Raw genomic sequence first — 20,211 nt, forward strand, 5'->3', positions numbered from 1 at the left:
CTCGGTTCAAGGACTCTCGGGCCACGGCCAAGTCCTAGGGTCTTTCGGCCCGCGGCCGCAAACTTCCGCCTTTCGGCCCTTTCGTGGCCAAGGAAGGGGCACCTCCTCACGTCCGCCCAGCCACCGTCCGCAAAACCAACCTGCACGCGGTCGCGGACGTGGATTCCGCCGAGGCGGTACTGGAGCTCAACGTGCCGGTCAGTCCACATCCACCCCGGCAGCATCCGCCTCAAAGCCTTCCTATTCCGAGCTTTCAGGCCCATTCAACGCCAGTGGGCGGCAGGGTTCGCCATCACCTGCTCCACTGGCGCTCCATCACGTCAGACAGGTGGGTGCTGCAAATCGTCCGAAGGGGCTACTCCTTCCCCTTCGAGACGACCCCTCCAGCCATGCCACCGCTGAACCACCGTATGTCGGGGGATCATTTGCATCTTCTACGAGAGGAAGTTTTGGCCCTCTTGGCCAAAGAGGCCGTCGAGCGCGTTCCTGGTTCAGAAGTAGGTCGTGGGTTGTTATTCCTACTACTTTCTGGTTCCCAAGAAGGGCAAAGGGGGCCTACGCCCGATCTTGGACCTCAGGAGCATCAACTCCTTCTTCCGGAAGGACCGGTTCAAGATGCTCACTTTATCTCGGGTTCTGGCTGCCCTAGACCCTGGAGACTGGATGGTAGCGTTGGACTTGCAGGACCCTTATTTCCACATCCCCGTCCTGCCGGCCCGCCGGCGTTACCTGCGGTTCACGGTGGGTCAGGAGCACTTTCAGTTCACCGTGCTCCCCTTCGGCCTCACCAGTGCCCCTTGGGTATTCACGAAAGTGATGGCGGTGGTCGCAGCTCATCTGCGCCGATCAGGGGTTCCAGTCTTCCCCTATCTCGACGACTGGCTGTTGAAGGCGGGCTCGCCCCAGCAAGTCGTCTCCCACCTCCAGACTACGGCCGACCTCCTGCACTCGCTGGGGTTCTCCATCAATGTGCCGAAGTCGCACCTGAGTCCCTCCCAGAAGCTCCTTTTCATTGGGGTGGTTCTCGATTCGGCGCAGTTCCGGGTCTATCCGCCGGAACAGCGGGTCCGGGACATTCAGGCCCTGATTTCCATCTTCCGGCCTCTGTCCTGGGTTTCGGTCAGGTTGGTACTGCGGCTTCTGGGGCTGATTGCCTCCTGCATCCTGTTGGTACCTCACGCCAGGTGGCGGATGCGGGCTCTGCAGTGGGACCTGAAGTTTCAGTGGGCCCAGCATCGAGGCAACCTGTCCGACCATGTCTTGATCTCGGAGGGCACTGCGAACCAGCTGCAGTGGTGGCTCACGAATCGCGATTGGGTCAGCGGCAGATCCCTCTCCCTACCCCAACCGGAGCATGTCGTAGTGACGGATGTGTTCCTCCTGGAATGGGGGGGGGGCCATATGGGAGAGGCGGAGATCAGAGGACTCTGGTCTCCAGCGGAGACTCGGCTCCAGATCAACCTATTGGAGCTGAGGGCGATCCGACTTGCACAAAAAGCTTTCCTTCCCTCTGTCCGGGGAAGTGTCGTGCAGGTGTTCACGGACAACACCACCGCCATGTGGTATTGCAACAAACCGGGCAGGGTGGGGGTCGTGGACCCTTTGTCAGGAGGCTCTGCGCCTCTGTACATGGCTGGAACATCAGGGCATCACCCTGGTGGTTCAACATCTGGCGGGCACTCTGAACGCCAGAGCAGACAAACTCAGCCGCCGGTGCATGATGGATCACGAATGGCGTCTGAACTCGGACGTGGCGCAAGGTCTCTTTCTGCAGTGGGGAGAGCCTTGGTTAGATCTATTTGCCACCGAAGAGAACGCGCAATGTCAGCAGTTCTGCGCTTTGGAATTTCCAAGGCGGCACTCGGAGACGCTTTTCGTCGCGAGTGGAGTTGCAGTCTGTTGTACGCCTTTCTGCCTATACCACTTCTGCCCAGAGTGCTGAAGAAGATCAGGCGCGACCGGGGCCAAGTCATCTTGGTGGCTCCGGATGGGGCACGAAGGTACTGGTATCCAGAGCTACTCAGTATGTCCATCGATCCCCCGATACGACTGCCTCTTCTGGAGGACCTTCTGTCGCAGCAGCAGGGGACGGTCCTCCACCCGAACCTGTCCAGCCTCCACCTCCATGCGTGTAGATTGAGCGGCGACAGTTGATGCCATTTGACTTGCCTCCTGAAGTCTGTGATGTCATTCTGGCAGCCAGGCGTCCCTCCACAAAGGCGGTATACGCCTGCCGGTGGAACAAATTTGTGGCATGGTGCACAGCAAAGGCTGTGGATCCCCTTTCTGCCCCTCTTTCTGAGGTTCTCCTCTTTCTTCTTTCTTTGGCCCAGCAGGGCTCTGCTCTGGGCACCTTGAAGGGTTATCTTGCTGCAATCTCTGCTTTCTTAAGGCTTCCTGATCAGCCTTCTTTTTTCAAGTCCCCTGTTGTCTAACATTTTCTCAAGGGCATTACTCATATGTTCCCTCCTGTTCCATTCGTAACGCCTCAGTGGGACTTGAACCTTGTTCTCACGTTTCTGATGTGCGCTCCCTTTGAGCCCCTTCACAACTGTCCCATTCGTCTACTGACTCTGAAAACTGCCTCCCTGGTGGCTATCACCTCCGCTAGGCGGGTGAGTGAGCTCCAGGCTCTGTCAGCTAAGCCTCCCTTCCTTTCGGTTCATCCGGATAAGGTTGTCCTCCGGACACGTCCTTCTTTTCTTCCTAAAGTCGTGACTCCCTTTCACATCGGGCAATCTGTCACGCTGGCCACCTTCTTTCCGCATCCTTCAAAAGATGAAGAGGAGGTTCCACCGTCTGGACCCGAAACGTGCGCTGTCCTTTTATTTGGACCGCACAAAACAGTTCCGGGTGGACGACCAACTTTTTGTTGGATAAATAGGTGCGAAGAAGGGTAAAGCTGTGCACAAGTGGACCATCTCGCGATGGGTCGTGTTGTGTATTAAACTCTGCTATTCCTTGGCGAAAAAGGTCCCTCCTGTTGGGCTGAGAGCCCATTCCAGCCGGGCCACAGGGCGACGACTGCCCTGGGACGGGGAGTCCCCTTGCAGGACATCTGTCAGGCGGCGACGTGGGCTTCACTGCACACGTTCGCCAAGCACTATTGCCTGGACAGCCAAGTCCGGAGAGATGGCCACAATGGCCGTTCTGTCCTCCAGGACTTTCTGGTGTGATCTTGGTTCGCAGGCCCACCTCCGGGTTTGGTATTGCTGGGGTATCTATTCTAAGGTGAGGAATCTAACTAACGTGCTTCTTTCAGATGAACAAGTTACTTACCTCCCCGTTCTGCGAACCGACACCTAGGGTTAAGGTTCTCCCTTTCAGGGCCCTAGATTTTTTGGCACCAGTGTCGGTCTCTTGCATGGCTCAGCGTCCCTGGCGCGGAAAGCTATGTATAACAACTGACGTCAGCGCGCGAGGGCGGCATCTAAGTACTCCGACGTCATTCCGGCGCATGACGCCGACGACGGACGCGGAGCCGCAGACAACGCCTAGCGACGCGCAAGGGGTATTGCTACAAAAATCTTTCCGGGTCCAGCCTGACGCCTGGGGATATTCTAAGGTGAGGAATCTAACTAACTAATGTTTCTTACAGATACATCGTTACCGAAGGTAAGTAACTTGTTCGTTAGGTTCAGGGGGCAACTCTAAGTTGCCCTCTGTCGTGCAACTTACATTAAATCCCACACTGGCATCAGTGTGGGTTTAATGTGCTGAGAAGTTTGATACCAAACTTCTCAGTCTTCGGTGTAGCCATCATGCTCAGCACCATATACTCTTAATGGCAGCACTGCACTTACAATGCCCAGGAATGGACCTGGGTACTGTAGGGGTACAGGGCTCATGCACCTGTACCCACACCACTTGCATAGTGCACCCAGCTAGAGGGGTGACTGAGGTATGCCAGGGCAGTGTGTTTGTGGGCATGGCACACAGGGATGTGTGCCATGTCAACTCTCTGTTTTGTTCTGCACCAAGACACTCAGCCTGCAAAGGCAGTGTGTGTGTGTGTCGGTACAGGGCCTCTAAGGGTGGCACAATAAGTGCTACAGCCCTTAGGGGCCTTCTCTGGTCACAAGGCCCTGGGTACCTAGGGTACCATTTACCAGGGGCTGACATGTGGCCAGAAATGCCAATTGGGTTTAGGCTTCATGCAGTTTTAGGGAAGGAACACAGGCCCTGGGTACCTGATTGGCTGGAGCCCAGGGCACACTCAGTCAAAGTACATCAGCAATTCAGCAAAACGTGGGGGTATACCATGCAAGAAAGATGGCTAGAAAGATGGCACTTTCTCGCACCAGACCAAGACTCTCCCAATTCCTACCTGTCTGGAATTCCATCACTACAGACAGGTGGGTAAGCCAAATTATCCAGTATGGTTACTGCCTGGAACTTACTTCAACTCCACCCAACATACCGCCCAAACAGCATACAATGTCCACTGAACATCTAACGCTTCTGAAACAAGAAGTTCTCTCTCTGCTTCAAAAGCGCGCAATAGAACCAATTCCCCTAGAGCATCAATGGACAGGGGTTTACTCCCTGTACTTTCTTATCCCCAAGAAGGACGGTACTCTCAGACCAATACTGGGCCTCAGACCTCTCAATTTCTACATACAGTCAGATCACTTCAACATGATCACTCGCCAACAGGTCCTTCCACTACTGCAAAAAGGCGACTTCCTTGCCACATTAGATCTCAAGGACACCTATTTCCATATCCCCATACACCCTGCTCACAGAAAATATCTAAGGTTCACAGTGGACGGCCAACACTATCAGTTCAAAGTTCTTCCATTCTGAGTAACCACAGCATCCATGGTCTTCACAAACTGTCTCGCAGTAGTAGCCGCTCATTTGCGAAGACAGCAGATCCATGTGTTTCCATACCTGGACGACTGGCTGATAAAAGCCAAATCGCACAGTCAGTGTGTTCATCACACTCACCAAACAATTCAGCTGCTACACCACTTGGGGTTCACAATAAACCACACCAAGTCACATCTACAGCCCTCCTTCCTACATCAGTACCTATGAGCCACAATAGACACTTCCAAAGCTCTAGCACACCCCAATCCAGCCAGGATAGCCAGTATGCAAACCCTCATCACAAAATTCCAACCCCAACACTCCCTTCCAGTTCGAGATTTTATGCAGCTCATAGGAATGATGGCCTCTTGCATTTTCATAGTACCTCACGCAAAACTTCAGATGCGCCCCTTACAAGAATGCTTAGCACGTCAGTGGAATCAGGCTCACGTTCAACTTACAGATCTGGTGTTGGTGGACAGCCGCACACATCGCTCTCTGCAGTGGTGGAACACATAAAATCTTTCCAGAGGGCGGCCATTCCTAGAGCCAGTTCCACAGATAGTGCTAACAGCGGACGCATCATTCACCGGCTGGGGAGCCCATCTCCTAAACCACACAATTCAGGGCAGGTGGACCACTCATCAAAAAGTGCTCCACATGAATCACCTAGAATTACCAACAATATATCTAGCGTTAAAGTCATTCCAAGCACATCTCCTCAACAAGAGTGTCCTGGTCCACACGGGCAATATGACAGCAATGTATTCCATACAGAAACAAGGAGGAACACATTTTTGCAGCTGTCTTATCTAGGGCAAAGCATATGGAGATGGGCCATTCAGCAAAACATATCTTCTGGCAGAACATCTTCCAGGAGTGCACAATCAGATTGCAGATCTGCTAAGTCATCAGACACAGCGGATACACGAATGGGAACTTCATCCTCAAGTTCTTCAACCATTTTTCCAGATATGGGGCCACCCAGAAATAGATATGTTCGCCACACACGCAAACGCAAAATGCCCAAACTTCGCCGCCAGGTTTCCACACCCGTTATCAAAGGGCAATGCGATATGGATGAACAAACTGGTCAGGCAGATTTGCATAAGCTTTTCCGCCACTCCCACTCATTCCGCTAGTAGTATGCGAGCTCAAGCAACACTCTCTCAAGATGATCCTAGTTGCTCCCACATGGGCACGGCAACCATGGTTCACAACACTCTTCGAACTCTCAGTAGTTCCACACCAAAAATGACGTCCCTCCCCAAAGCTGCTGACGCAGAACCATGGAGAGATAAGGCACCCAAATCCAGAACAACTGAATCTAGCAATCTGGCTGCTGAAGTCCTTGAGTTTGGTTACCTTAACCTCCCACTGGACTGTATGAACATTATCAAAGAAGTCAGACGCCCTACTACTAGAGCTTGCTATGCAGCCAAATGGAAACGATTTGTCATTTACTGCAATAACAACAAAATTGCCCCGCTAGATGCTTCCATTCAGAACATCATTTGCTATTTGCTGCATCTACAAAGATGCAATCTAGCATACTCATCCATAAGGTTACATCTGGCTGCTCTTGCCGCCTACCTGCACAACAGACAACATTTGTCATTGTTTAGAGTACCTGCTATCAAAACCTTTATGCAAGGCCTTAAAAGGATAATTCCTCCCACACTGCCATCCTCTCCGATGTGGAAGCTAAACATTGTCCTTACTAGGCTCATGGGTCCCCCATTTGAGCCTCCTTTACACAAATGTGAACTACAGTTCCTTACATGGAAAATAGCTTTCCTTGTTGTAATCACCACTCTCAGGAGAGTAAGTGAGATCCAGGCTTTAACCATACAAGAACCATTCTTACAAATACATTGTAACAAGGTAGTTCTTAAAACAAATCCTAAATTCCTTCCCAAAGTAATCTCTGCTTTCCATCTTAATCTGTAGAGTTACCAGTGTTTTTCCAAAACCCACATTCCGTAGCAGAGAGCTCTTCACACACTTGACATTAAAAGAGCTTTACTTTATTACATTGACAGGACTAAACCTTTTGGAAAGACAAACCAACTGTTCGTAGCTTTCTCTCCACCTCATAAAGGAAACCCCATCTCCAAAGCTGGAATTGCCAGGTGGATAGTCAAATGCTTTCAAATCTGCTACCAGAAGGCAAAACACACATTAACAATTCCCCCTAGAGCGCACTCAACACGCAAAGTAGGGGCTTCCATGGCATTCTTAGGGAACATTCCCCTAGAAGACATTTGTAAAGCAGCAACATAGTCTACTACACACACCTTCACCAAACACTATTGTGTAGACATACAAGCGAAGCAACAGGCTTCTGTAGGCCAGGCTGTTCTTGAGGCACTTTTCCAAACCACTGCAACAGATACAGGTGACCACCACTAAGGGAGACACTGCTGTACAGTCTATACAAAAGTATGAATTCTGCAGCTCATATGCCTCAAACGGAAAATGCTACTTACCAGTATCCATTTGTTCTTGGCATGCAGAGCTGCAGAATATCATACGCCCACCTGCCTCCCCGGAACCTGTATCTGTTCCAATGTTATCTTACTTAGATACATTCACATGGATATCTTTTCTGTTTCTTACAAACTCCCATCATGGCGAAAAACAATCTGAGGATGGAATCGATGCCCATGCGCACTATCGTCCAAGGGAGGAGTTGCCTATCTCTTGACTACAAGAGACATCTTCCAAGGCAACAAGGTACAAGCATCCGAGCCCAACACCAGATGGCGATCTATGCAAAAGTATGATATTCTGCAGCTCTACATGCCATGAACAGATGCATACTGGAAAGTAGCATTTTCCTTATGCTTGGCATCAAAATAATCCTCATAATCTTCCTTATTCAAGTTATATTCAGATTGTAAAGAATTAGCTAAATTTAAGATTGCAGATGTATTAAATTTTTTTGAAGCCACTTCCGTCTCTAAAAACATGATCCACAGTGGTGAGAAGAGATCAGCTTGAATTCAGTGTCTGCATTTTTCCAGCATCTAAAGTACCTCAGTTGTGTGAAAACTCCTCCCTGCATGGTAACCCTCTTATGATGCGTGCCCATTAGTAGAACACAGATCTCACATTCTCAGCAGTAAGAAGTAATGCGGAAGACGGTACCGCCACATTTCTTGGCCCTGGAGATTAAATTATTCTACACTATCCAAATGGCAATTTTGGATAAATGGCCAAAATTCTGCCTGAGACTCACTCTAAGCTAAGAGCCTAGTAGAATCCTGTACTCTACTCTTAGCATTCAGGCCAACCAAACATGGACACAGGACCTTGAATGTTCAGAGTCCTAGACAAAGGAACGCTTTGAATCCATTTCTGAGCTGTCACATCCTCAGTTTTGCTGAAGTAGTTTGGAGGTAGTTGCCTCCAATCTGCTTTGTATGGGCTGTACATGTATACAACAGACAGAAGTGGTTTTGAAGCGGTCTTTCATCCTGTGGAAGTGTTTAGAATTAAACGGAAGTTTATTTAATTCACATCAAATCCAGTGCCCCATATGGCTTAATCTGCTTACTAGAAGTTTTAACTCGTTTTTTTTTTTTTTTATTTTTACATTATTTTTTTTAACACTCTGATTTGTAGTTTTGCGCTTCCTCCCACTGCTGAGACTTTTGAGTCATGTCTCAAAGTTTCTTAATGGTGAGCCAGGTTTGTAATGCATCATTGCATTTCAGTTTACAGTAGCTCTGCTAGGGTGGGCATTACTTGCAGACTAACCCCTCACTAATGGGACAGGATGACAAAACCTGTCTGGACATACAGATTGATTTATTTGAAGCTGTAGGGATTGCTTAGATGGATCACAAATCTCTACTGGTTAATGAAGCGTGAGACTAGTGTCTACTCATCCCTTCAATTATAGAAATAATCTGATAGAGACTTGTAGCCACAGATTCCTTACCTTAGAATTATCCTGAAATGTCAGACCGGATCCGGAAATTTTCAGTGAGCGGTACCCCTGTGTGCCAGTAGGTGGCATTGTTTGGCTCCGTGTGGCCTCATCCGCACCAGATGTGACATACATGGGGCCTATATAGGCTCCACCCCAGCGCCTGATGTTGGTTCTTTTCTTTCTGCACCAGTCAGCACTGATCCGGAGAAGAGCTACCCTACTGACCTTTTTTTCCAACTTTTTGTCAAGATCTTTTTCAAGACTTATCTCTTAGTGTGTCGGGTATGTCTACTAGGAAAGTTGGTTTCCAGCCATGTGGCACCTGTCCCTGACAAATCTTGGGGATGGACCCACAATTGGTATGCCTCTGGTACCTGGAGCGCAACCATGACCCGAAGACCTGTGCCGATTGCAGCACCATACAACCCAAAGCCTTGAGAAAGCAGTCTCTAGTTTCTCACAGCTTAACATGCGATGCCTTGACAATCTTGATCAAGAGACAGATCCTGAGATTGGTTGCCGAGCCACTCCAGGTCTCAAAGTAGTCGGGGGGTGAGGGGAGAATCAGGTAAGTCTCAAAAGAGAAAGAAGAGCAAGAGGTCGAAAAGGTCTTCGACTTAGCCCCGTCCATCAAAGTCATTCGACAGGGAGGCATCAGCATTGTAGGCCTGGCTGTGCAGTAGAGCTTGGGCGGTCTCTGCGCCATGCAGAATTTCCAGAAGCCAGAGCGACCCCCGCCCAGCTACATGAATTCTATGAGTCCATGCACCTCATATTTCGGCGGCCAGTCCTGCTGGATCGCCTTCGGTCTTAGGAGGGACTACTACTGGTCTTCCACCGGCAGGTTCGCCCTTGGCGCCAGTGGAGCCCCTTGGATCTAATGATGTATTTGGAGCACCGCCAGTTTTACCACCTCTACATTCCACTTACGCCCGCTCCAGTGCCAACTCCCCTGGCAGGGCCGCCATGGACGTCATTTGGGAGTAGTCTGGTTGCAGCTCCGACCTCTAACTTGCTCCATACTACTCCTGGCACTTCCTTTGCGATCCCTGGCCTCAGAGGAGCCAGACGTTATGGCTCATCTAAGGTCAGGGGTCTCACAGGAAGTGCTAAGAGTAGAAGGGAGCAAGTTAGAGGTTGGAGCTGCGACCCCTGACTAGTTCCAAATGACGTCTATGGGCGGTGCCGTCTCCATTGTTGTCCCCGACTCCAACATGGAGCCAGATTGACGCCGTCCCACACCAATGCCAGTGCCGACCGGAGGCAAATACCCCAGGCCAGAGCCAGTGTTGATTCCCTTGGCACTGGATTTTGTGATGACTGGGAGGAGCCACTTGACCCTTATGAATACCAGCCATTAGATGACACTGAGGAAAACACCTGTTATGAGGATCTGGCAGATGACAGGGGCTTGGACACCTCCCCAGGCACTGGCTTGTTCTCTCCTCCTACCATGGCTACGGAAGAGGGAGCCTCATTTGTCTTGGCTGCTACTGAGGGTAGTGTAAGGGCCAGGACCTCAGCCGCCCTTCTTACCACCATAGTAAATGTCTTGAGGGAGGAGCTTAAACCAGGATCTGTGCAATCTGAACCGCTTATCCCTTTTAACAAAGCCCTCACAGAAGTCCTATTTGGGGCCTGGTCCAAGTCCTGTGCATGGGCTCCTTTGCATAGAACTATTGCCCACCGCCATCACCCCATGGTACCCCAGTTTCCTTACCCAGCACCACACCCGGAAGAGCTTGGTGGTCCAAGCCTCCACTTCCAGAGTAAATCCTATTGCATTCGCTACCACTCCACTAGACAGGAAATCCAAGAGGCAGAATACCTGTCTGAAAGGAATGTTCTTTTCTGCCAGCCTGGCACACTTGTCAGAGAACATTGCGTGCCTTTTGGGCCGATACTCTCATACAGTTGTGGACTTTGTTGCGTGGGTGCTGCCTATGGTATCCGATGAGGCCCGAGCCATTGCTGATGGGAGAGACGCAGCGAAGTTCGTAATTCACTGTGGGCTGGACAATACCGACTCACTGGACAGAACAATTTCACCTTCAGTGGCCCTTGGGAGTCATGCTTGGTTAAGAACCACTGGCTTTTCGGTGAGCTTCCAGGCCTTGCTCATGGACATGCCCTTTGATGGCTCCTCCCTCTTCATAGACAAGGCGGACTCAGCGCTACAGCGCTTCAAGGACAGCAGGCCTACGGCCAGGTCCTTAGGCTTTTCCATGTCCCGTCGCCAAGCCCAGTCTACCTTTCGGCTCTTTCGTGGGCCACGAAATGGGCTTCCAGTTGAGTCTCTTCCCGCCCAGCCACCACAGCCAGCAGGCTTCCCATCCTTTCCATGACGGAGGGCGCGGTACTCACGGAACTCGTGGCTAGGTAGCCAGAGGTCGGGTCATTCCACCACCCCCACTGCAGCTGCAGCCTCCAAGCCCCTTTAGTTTATCTTCCGACCATCATGGGCACACAGTGGAGTGTGGGATATGCCATCACCTGCACCACTGGAGGTCGATAGCATCCGACCGCTGGGTACTCCATATTGTCTAAAAGGGCTATTCCCACCCCTTTGTGGCAACCCCTCCACCCATGCCCCCTAGCTGTGACAGGTTGGCGGAGGACAACATTTCATTACTCCATCAGGAAGTGGCATCTCACTTGGTCAAGGAAGCCATAGAGAGGGTGCCGGTATTGGAAGTAGGTTGTGGTTGTTATACCCGCTACTTTCAGGCACGCAACAAGGACGGAGGCCTTCGTCCTAGCCCTGGCCTGAAAAAAAGAAATTTAAAATGCTCTCGCTCACTGAAGTTCTGTCTGCCCTGGACTTGGGAGACTGGATGGTAGCATTGGACTTGCAAGGTCCATACTTCCATATCCCCGTCCTGCCTGCCCACAAACGTTACCTGCTGTTCACAATAGGTCACAAACACTTTCAGTTTTTCGAGCTCCCCTTTGGCCTTACCAGCGCCCCTAAGGTTTTCACCGAGGTGATGCTGGTGGTTGCAGCTCATCTGCGGAGTTCAAGGGTGCCAGTCTTCCCCCTATCTCGATGACTGGTTGTTGAAAGAAGGATTGCCCCACGTGGTCGTCTCCCAGCTCCGGCAGACCTCCTTCACTCGCTGGGGTTCACTATCAATGTGCCTGAGTCACACCTGATCCCTTCTCAGACGCTCCCTTTCATCTGAGCTGTTCTACACACAGTGCAGTTTCAAGCTTATCCTCTCTAGCATGAAGTCCAGGATATCCCGGCTGTGATACTGAGTTTTCAGACTCTATCCTGGATTTCTGTGAGACTAAATATGAGGCTGACAGGCTTCATGGCCTCCTGCATCCTGCTTATGACGAATGCCCTTTGGCGTATGCGGTTCTGGAGTGGGACCTGTAGTTCCAGTGGTCGCAGTATCAGGGGAATTTCTCTGACATAATCCACATCTCGAAGGACACTGCAAAAGATCTGGGGGACTGCGATTGACTCCGCGGCAGACCCCTCATTCTTCCCCAGCCAGATAGAACGGTAATGACAGACTCGTCAATCCTGGGCTGGGCTGCTATCTGGGAGAGCTGGAGCTCAGAGGACTCTGGTGGAATCTCCACATCAACCTGTTGAAGCTTCAAACGATGCGGGTGGCATTGAAAGCCTTTCTACCAAGGTAAGGCTAATACATGTTTTCCTGGACATCTCCACCATGTGGAACTGCAACAAACAGGTTGGTGTTGGATCTTTGAACCTCTGTCAAGAGGTCCTGCGTCTCTGGACATAGATAGAATGTCAGGGCATTCACCTGGTGATTCAACACCTGGCGATCTCTCTGAGCGCAAGAGCAAGCTAACTGAGTCAAAGATGCCTAGCGGGTCACGAGTGATGTCTCCAACCTGAGGTAGTGCACTGTCTTTTTCAGCAATGGGGAAAGCCATGGTTAGATTTGTTTGCCACTGTCGAGAACGTCAGTTTGCAGCATGGTGTACAGTCAAACAGGTTGACCATTTATCTGCACATCTTTCTCAAGTTCTTTTGTTTATTCTTACCCTGGCTAAATAGGGCTCTGCTTTGGGCATGTTGAAAGGTTATTTATCTGCTATCTCCGCTTTTCTGCAGCTGCCATATCAGCCCTCCCTTTTCAACTCCCTATTCGTAAATAGGTTTCTCAAAGTTATTTAGCATATGTACCATTTATTATGCATCCGTGGGACCTAAACTTCGTTCTTACATTTTTGATGTACTCTTTGATCCGCTACAAAACTGTTCTCTTAGGCTCCTCACTATCAAGACGGCCTTTCTGGTGGCAGTTTTATCTACCCAGAGGGTCAGTGAATTATAGGTGCTGTCATCTCAGACTCCGTATATTTCCGTCTAACTGGACAAACTGGTCTTTCGTACTCGAGCATCATTCTTGCCGACGGTGGTAATCCTGTTCAATGTAGGCAAGTCCATGACCCTTCCTACCTTCTACTCTCCCCTTCATCCCTTTAACCAGCTGGACCCAAAAAGAGTGTTGTTCTACCTTGACTGCACAAAAGAGGTTTGGGTAGACTATCAACTCTTCGTGGGATATGTCGGAACCAAGAAAGGGTATGCCGTGCAGAAACGTACCATCACCCGATGCATTGTGCTCTATTAAAATCTGCTATGCCCTGGCCAAGAAGCAACACCTGAAGTGCTTGCAGGCTCGTTCTACCAGAGCGAAGGCTTCTACCACTGCGTTAGCACGCTAAGTCCCAGTCCTGGACATCTGCCAGTTTGCAATGTGGACTTCTCTGCACATGTTTACCAAGCACTACCTTTGGTAACGCCTTATCTAGTATAGACTACCAAGCCACATATTCCTTACCAACCCACTCATCCTCCTCGCTCTGCGAACTGATTTTTAGGTGCAGGGTTGGTCCCTTTTCAGGGCCCTAGCTTTACACACCAGTGGTCAGTGTTCTTTGTGGCTCTGCGCTCCTGTTGTGTAAAGTCACAAAATGAACCTGACTTCAGTTCACTGGTGTGGCACCTATATAGGCACCGTGCACGTCACTTCTGATGGTGAAGCCACACAGAACCGAACGATCTCACCTACCGGCATGCAGAGGTGCTGCTCACAAACAGTTTCCAAATCCAGGCTGTACCCTGGGGATAATTCTAAGTTAAGGAATCCTCTACTAGATCGTGTCTACTAGATAAGGTGTTACCAAAGTTAATTAACTTGTTTAAAACGTAAGCAGCTGATGAGGCGTCCATAGCGACGTGTTGCTTTGCTGTACTGCCACTTGTACTATACCTTGTCAGTGCTGCACACTTGTGTGTCGAGTGATACATGCTCTGTGCTATAACTGTTTTTGTGAGTGGCATATACTCCTGCTATCTGATGTGTGAGTGCGTGTTTGTGTAGCTTGCGCTGCCACCAGTTCTGTACTTGTCCCTCGTGTTTGAACAGGTGCAAAGAAAAGACAAAGTAAGGTTAAGCGTGTTCATGAAGCTTTTAAACATCTTTTCACTGCACTAAAGTCCAAAATTTGCAGTTTTAGCTAGGTATATTTCAGCTTCTCTTACATTCTAAAAGGCTCGTTGAAACATATTACAACAGCTAGCATCCTGGAAATTAGTCACAAGTCTCATATCAAGTGCTGTAAACTGTCTTACCAAGCAGCTTCTGTTAAATTATTAGATCTGATGCTGCCCCTCCCTCCCTCCCACTTCTTTCCATATCCAAGCTTGTCATTAAGCTTGTTTGGAACTCTTTGCGATATGCCAGATTTGCATGGCCTGTCAGCTAGGTGGAACCTAGTTGGCTAACATGGGCAAGGTAAAGAAAATGGTTTGTGTCTCATTGGAAGGATCCAAAACCTTTTGCCAAGTGAATGGGTATTCTAACTTGGTATGGTGAGAGCTGGCTTGATGCCTCGACCGCGCTAGGCTGTGGTATAAAATAGTTCAGAATCACTCATTTCATTGTAGTGTGAGGGAGGCAAGTGAAGGCTCTTTTTAAAGTACATTTAAGAAGGGATCAACCTTTTAGACCCTTCTCTGGTAAGCGCTTCCTTAAATACTTTGAACATGAAACAAAGTAATAACAGTTTATCCACTCCAGTAACAACGTTGACCATATGTGTTCAGAGACTGAAAGAAGAATTGTGAGTGAAACCCAAAGAGCATGCAGAGGAAACAAGAGTGATGCTAAAAAGAAAAGATAAACCGCAATTCAACAGGAAGATATCCCTTCTTGCTTGGGTCATGATGCTGCCAGTAATACTTTATTTCAGTAAAGCTCATCAGTGTACCGTTCTACATTCTATGTGCATGAGTTTAATTGGAACAATGTAGTGCAAAAATCTATTTTTAATTTTTTATTTTCTGTAGGGTATACTTTTGGTGTACGATATCACCAATCGTTGGTCCTTTGACGGCATTGATCGGTGGATCAAGGAAATTGATGAGGTAAGATACAAATTATTTATGTACACCTGAACTAGATGGCTGAAATACGAGGATTTTAGAACTTCTGTCCAAAGGTTCTGCATAGTCACTGAATATAATTATGTGCTTAAAAATTGTTCAAACAGTATATGATTTGGAATCAAAGACAAGAGAATTTTGTTTGAAAAAACAAAATTGGTGAATTAAAGGTTTCCACTGATTTTGTATAGACAAACGTGAAATGAAATTTGTTCCGAACATTTCACTTCTATTAAAAAATAGGTAATTGTGATGGAGAATTCATCAAGCTCGCATGTTCATATAAAAGATGCCCGACAACGTAGTTTGTCTTTCAACCAACAAATATGTTTTCGCATTATAAATGGCGTTGTTGTGTATCGCTGATCATGACTAGTCGAAAAGCCACAGCCTACAGCACTGTGATATCGGATGATTACATGAAAATAACCCACAGATTCAGAGTAGCCAGCCGGTCCCTCCACAACAGGTAAGTAATAAAACAAGCACTTTTAATAGTCTTGCTTTTATGCTTTTGCTCTGCACCTACAAATAGCAGGATTCGTTTTTTAAGAGTATTTGCCATTAGCATTGATGCTCCATGTCCACCCAGCAGTCTTGTAGCTTCAAAAGAGCAGGAGCCCTCCCTGCTTGCATTAAGCTCTATAGGTATTACTTTTGGAACTATTGGCTTTTCCTGTGCTTGTTTTGGCGAATTTGAAAAGCATCGGTAAAATCAATGCTTTATGCCAGTGTGGTCCAGTATCGACAAAATAAATGTTAGATGACACTGCTGCTAGTTGGGAGAAGCAACGGGGAATGGGAGCATGATGAAGAGAGCAACTGTGGGGGAGAAGCACAAGAGGGAGACAAACATGGAGGCAGGAGGTGAACTGCAGTGGATTGAGAGCCAACACAGCACCTGTAGTGGAGAAATGCATCAGGGTGAGAACATGTACTCTGATGTTTAACCAAAATGAAAAGAGTAGTTCGCTAAAGGTGAGCAGTGGAAGGACACTAGGTAGCTAGTCGAGAGAATGATAAAGAGGCTATGCTCCAGGGGAGAAAGAAAGCCAGGATGGACAGAGAAAGCCATCAAATAAGAAGCAAGTAAATGAGAGTGATCATAACGCCAACCAGTGGAAAGCAGTGGCTCTAAGCTCCATGTAAATTCTTAGTAAGCTCATAATATCTTTGGCAACCAGACAGCTTGTGCTGTTATGCCAGCTTGACCTAAAAGAATGTGCAAATAGGGGGAAAACAAACTCTGGCATTCACTCTAATCTAATTATTTTATTGCACATACATTTAAAAGGCAAGCACTGCAAATTGAAGTAAAGTTTTAGTGCAGCATTAATTCTGTGAAATGGAAAAACTCCTTTTTAAGCAAAAAAATCTAAGTGAAACACAATTCCATCAGAAAATATTCATTTTTCTGAGCGCTTTGGTTTTCTCACCCTTATTTATCTATACATTTTCTATGTAAAGGTTGGTTTAAAGAAGTGTGATGCCATTTGTATAACAAAGATCCATTTGTGTTTGGTGCCATTCTCAGTGGGCTGAATTGAAAAGAGTGCAGGCTGGCTGCTACCCAATTGGTCAGGGTGGTAGGGGTCCCATATTAAGCAAATCCATTTATGTTATGTTCACTGGCTACTTATTGTGGAATGGATTCTAGGTCCCCTATTAATGTCATCTATTGAACGTTGCTAAAGTGATGCAATGATTAACAAGGAAGTACTGCCATACACTTTTATGCACCAAAATGTGTTTGGAGAGATATAAGTTTTGGTATGTCTCATGGCTATCAATACAATATAGGGAGTAGTCTTGTTTAAGTGAAGATGAGGTTAATTAGCAAAAGTCCAGAGATCGCTTTCTGATGATAATCGGTAACAGGGTAAGTAGGCCCACAGTGAAAGGCTTGTAAACTCTTACAGCTGGAATAGGAGAGTTTCATTCGAATACAGAATTCCAAAAGCCCGGTTATGGAAGCTGGGGATAATAAGTGTTAACGTAAAGACATGTAGGCCGTGTAAAATGGGCAAAAGTGCTACACATGGTGCTACATTTCAGCTGTTGATATTTTTGTTGTCTATTTAAGTAAAGGTGCTAAACAAGCATGTGTGAAATGTAGGTTTTGTAACTAATTGATTTGAAGGAGGAATGGCAGAGGAGTTAAGGCAGGTGCCCAAACTGTCATGCAAGTGCCTTAATCATACTTCTTTAGTATTACTGCTATTCAGTTAGTTTTTTTGTGTACACGTCTAACAAATGTCATTCTTTTCTACAAAGCATGCCCCTGGGGTTCCACGGATTCTAGTTGGAAACAGGCTTCACTTGGCCTTCAAGCGGCAGGTCCCAACAGAGCAGGCTCGTGCCTATGCAGAGAAGAACGGAATGACCTTCTTTGAAGTCAGCCCTCTTTGCAACTTTAACGTGATTGAGTCATTTACTGAGCTATCCCGCATCGTCCTCATGAGGCATGGCATGGAGAAGATCTGGAGGCCCAATAGAGGTGAAAACAGAACACTGGATGTAAAAGAGTAGTGTTTAGACACAATAGTCAATGAAGATGGTCAATAGCAGATGCAAAAAAAAAAACACCCCAGTGCAGATGACATTTGTGCTTGGTATCTGGTGCGTTTCTGCACCCACTTTACACCTGTGTGCTAATTATTGGACAATGTTGCATACTAAATGTATTCGCCCCCAGTTTGTTCGTTATTGAAAATGTGTTCTGGTTTCTACCTACACGCACCACCCGATAGTACTTATTTATTTTTATTTGGAGTTTTATATAGCGCGAACAAGACCCTTTCAAGTGACAGAGCACTTTACAAACAGTGTACAGAGACATGGGATACAACAGAAAGAAATGTAACACTAAATACAAATACAATATATACAAATATATACACATGGACTAATGGTGAACAGAGAAATAGCAGTGCATAATATAGCATAAATCCAGGCCAAGGACATGTAATGTTGAGATAAGAGGCAGCAGGCAAATTGGAAGGCGGGATCGATCTAGGGGAGATGGGGGGGGGGGGGGGGGGGGGAGTCCTCAGTATGAAAGAGCTAGTTGAATAGTAAGAGTTTTAATCATTTCTTGAAAATGGATGTGGATAGATTGCATCTGACTTCAGTAGGTATAGAGTTAAATTTTGGGGCAATTCTGGAGAATGATCGGTAGTAGGTTTTTTGTTTTTTTTTTACTTTAGGAGTAAGGAGCTAGTGCTTCGGGAGGGTCTGTTACCAGCCTATATGGCCAGTTTCTGGGTCAGGAAGGAGGGGGTATTGTGGTATAGCACTTTGTGGGTCATACAAGTAATTTTGATATGGATCCTGGTCTCAAAGGGTTGCCATTTTAGTGAATGAAGGTCAGGCTCAGTGTGGCCTTCATTGGTGTAAGTGAGGTTTTCGGGTGCCCACCAGGGTAGTGCTACCATAATCCAATGTCAACAGTACAAGGGCATGTACAGCGGTTGTGAGGTCTGCCTTGGGGAAGGAAAGTTTTAGTTTCCTAAGAATATGCAAGTGATGGTTAGCTCCTCTAGTGATGGTGCTGATGTGTTTATACTTGGAGAAGTCTTTGTCCAAGGTTATATCTAGGGATTTGGCAGAGTCAGTGATGTGTGGGGTGCAGGTCAAGGCAGTGAGCAGAGGGTACTTGCCTGTACAACCAAGTAGGCATAATTTGTGGTAGTCTTCTGATTAACACTAGTGTAAAAAGTGGCACAAATAAAATTTGTTCTCTATTTTAGACTAACTGCTTGATCTAAATGCCCCTTAAATTAGTTTGAGACAAATGGCTTGGGTTGTTTTTTTGTGTACATCTTTGTGTGGATGTTTCTCATTGTAAGACCATAACGGCATCTCTCTGTGTGAGAAATCTGAGACGAAGTGCATGGTTGTTTACCTGCCCCAGGAACAGGTCCTTCTTGACCTCCACCTACAAACAACAAAGTGGAGTAGGACCAGGCCGCCAACTAAAATAATGTTATAAATTAAAATTAACACAATGTTATATTAGTTTTCATGTAAAAACTGCATACTAACTAACCTGGCCAGTATCTGTGATCCTTGGATGGAAACTAACAGTACTAAATGAAAACACTTTGTTTTAATCTAAGCTGGGGCCAATTGTTTTAGTTTCTGTGGCCATGTTCAACACCCAGAGCCTCTCTCATCTTTACTAAGCTGCTCCAGCTGGGGGCATAGCTATGTGAGGCCTTGGGCAAACAGCACAGACTATGCAGTCAGTGGTGTCCAGGCCTGCATGCAGCAACTCACCATTCTTAACTGTGAAGCATGATACATTAATTGGAGATTTAGTTTGACTGTATGATGATCCTTCTACACTGTAATCCAAAGATAATGGGTTGGATACTTTCACAGAGCACCACATTCATTTTCTTAAGAGTACAGCAAGAAGATCTTCAGCATTTGGCATCTACCAGAACTAATGTTTATCATTTTAAAAACACTTTTGGGGAGGCTACAGACAAATTGCAGTGTTTTAAAATTAATAACTCTGATCCACACCCTCTACTAGGGTTATAGCTGCTCTGACTTCTTAAATCTGAAACGTACATCAGTTAAAGACCTATAAGAGTGATAAAGTGGTGTTCCTCATACTTTAGAAAACAGTAGTGAGGATGCTAAACATTAAAACGATGCCACGTGTGGCAAGGCAGTCCATTACCAAATCCATAGTTCGTTTTGTTTATGAACTCAAGAAGGGGAAACTCTTTGACAGTAGGAAGTCAAAGTCCTGCTTGAAATCCAGCCTTGCAGCTGGCTATCCATGCTATGGTTGGGCTTCCCATTACCTTGCCAATTAAAAAATATATATATATTGAAAAAACGTTTGTTAAAAAAAGCCTCTAAAAGACTGTCAAGACGTGCAGAAATCTCCACTGTTGTCATGTTCAAATCTAAAGCTGAAATTAGGTTAAAAACATGCATCCGATGCTGTCAGTGTGTACAAGGGGTGTGCAAGTCTGCTTCTGGGAAAATTAAGCAGCATACATGGTCTGATTAC

The 20,211-nt window shown here is 47.2% G+C and overlaps 1 protein-coding gene across 1 annotated transcript in view; it reads left to right on the forward strand.

Moving 5' to 3' along the window:
• RAB40C (RAB40C, member RAS oncogene family) overlaps positions 1-20,211 on the forward strand; it is a 224,835-nt gene that overhangs the window by 195,417 nt on the left and 9,207 nt on the right. The window contains exons 5-6 of the mRNA XM_085632143.1: positions 15,087-15,164; positions 17,457-17,679. Coding sequence (XP_085488269.1) covers positions 15,087-15,164; positions 17,457-17,679 — 301 coding nt within the window. The remainder of the gene's footprint in view (positions 1-15,086; positions 15,165-17,456; positions 17,680-20,211) is intronic.

The sequence above is a fragment of the Triturus cristatus genome, chromosome 10, assembly GCF_964204655.1.
Source record: "Triturus cristatus chromosome 10, aTriCri1.1, whole genome shotgun sequence".
Taxonomy (NCBI): domain Eukaryota; kingdom Metazoa; phylum Chordata; class Amphibia; order Caudata; family Salamandridae; genus Triturus; species Triturus cristatus.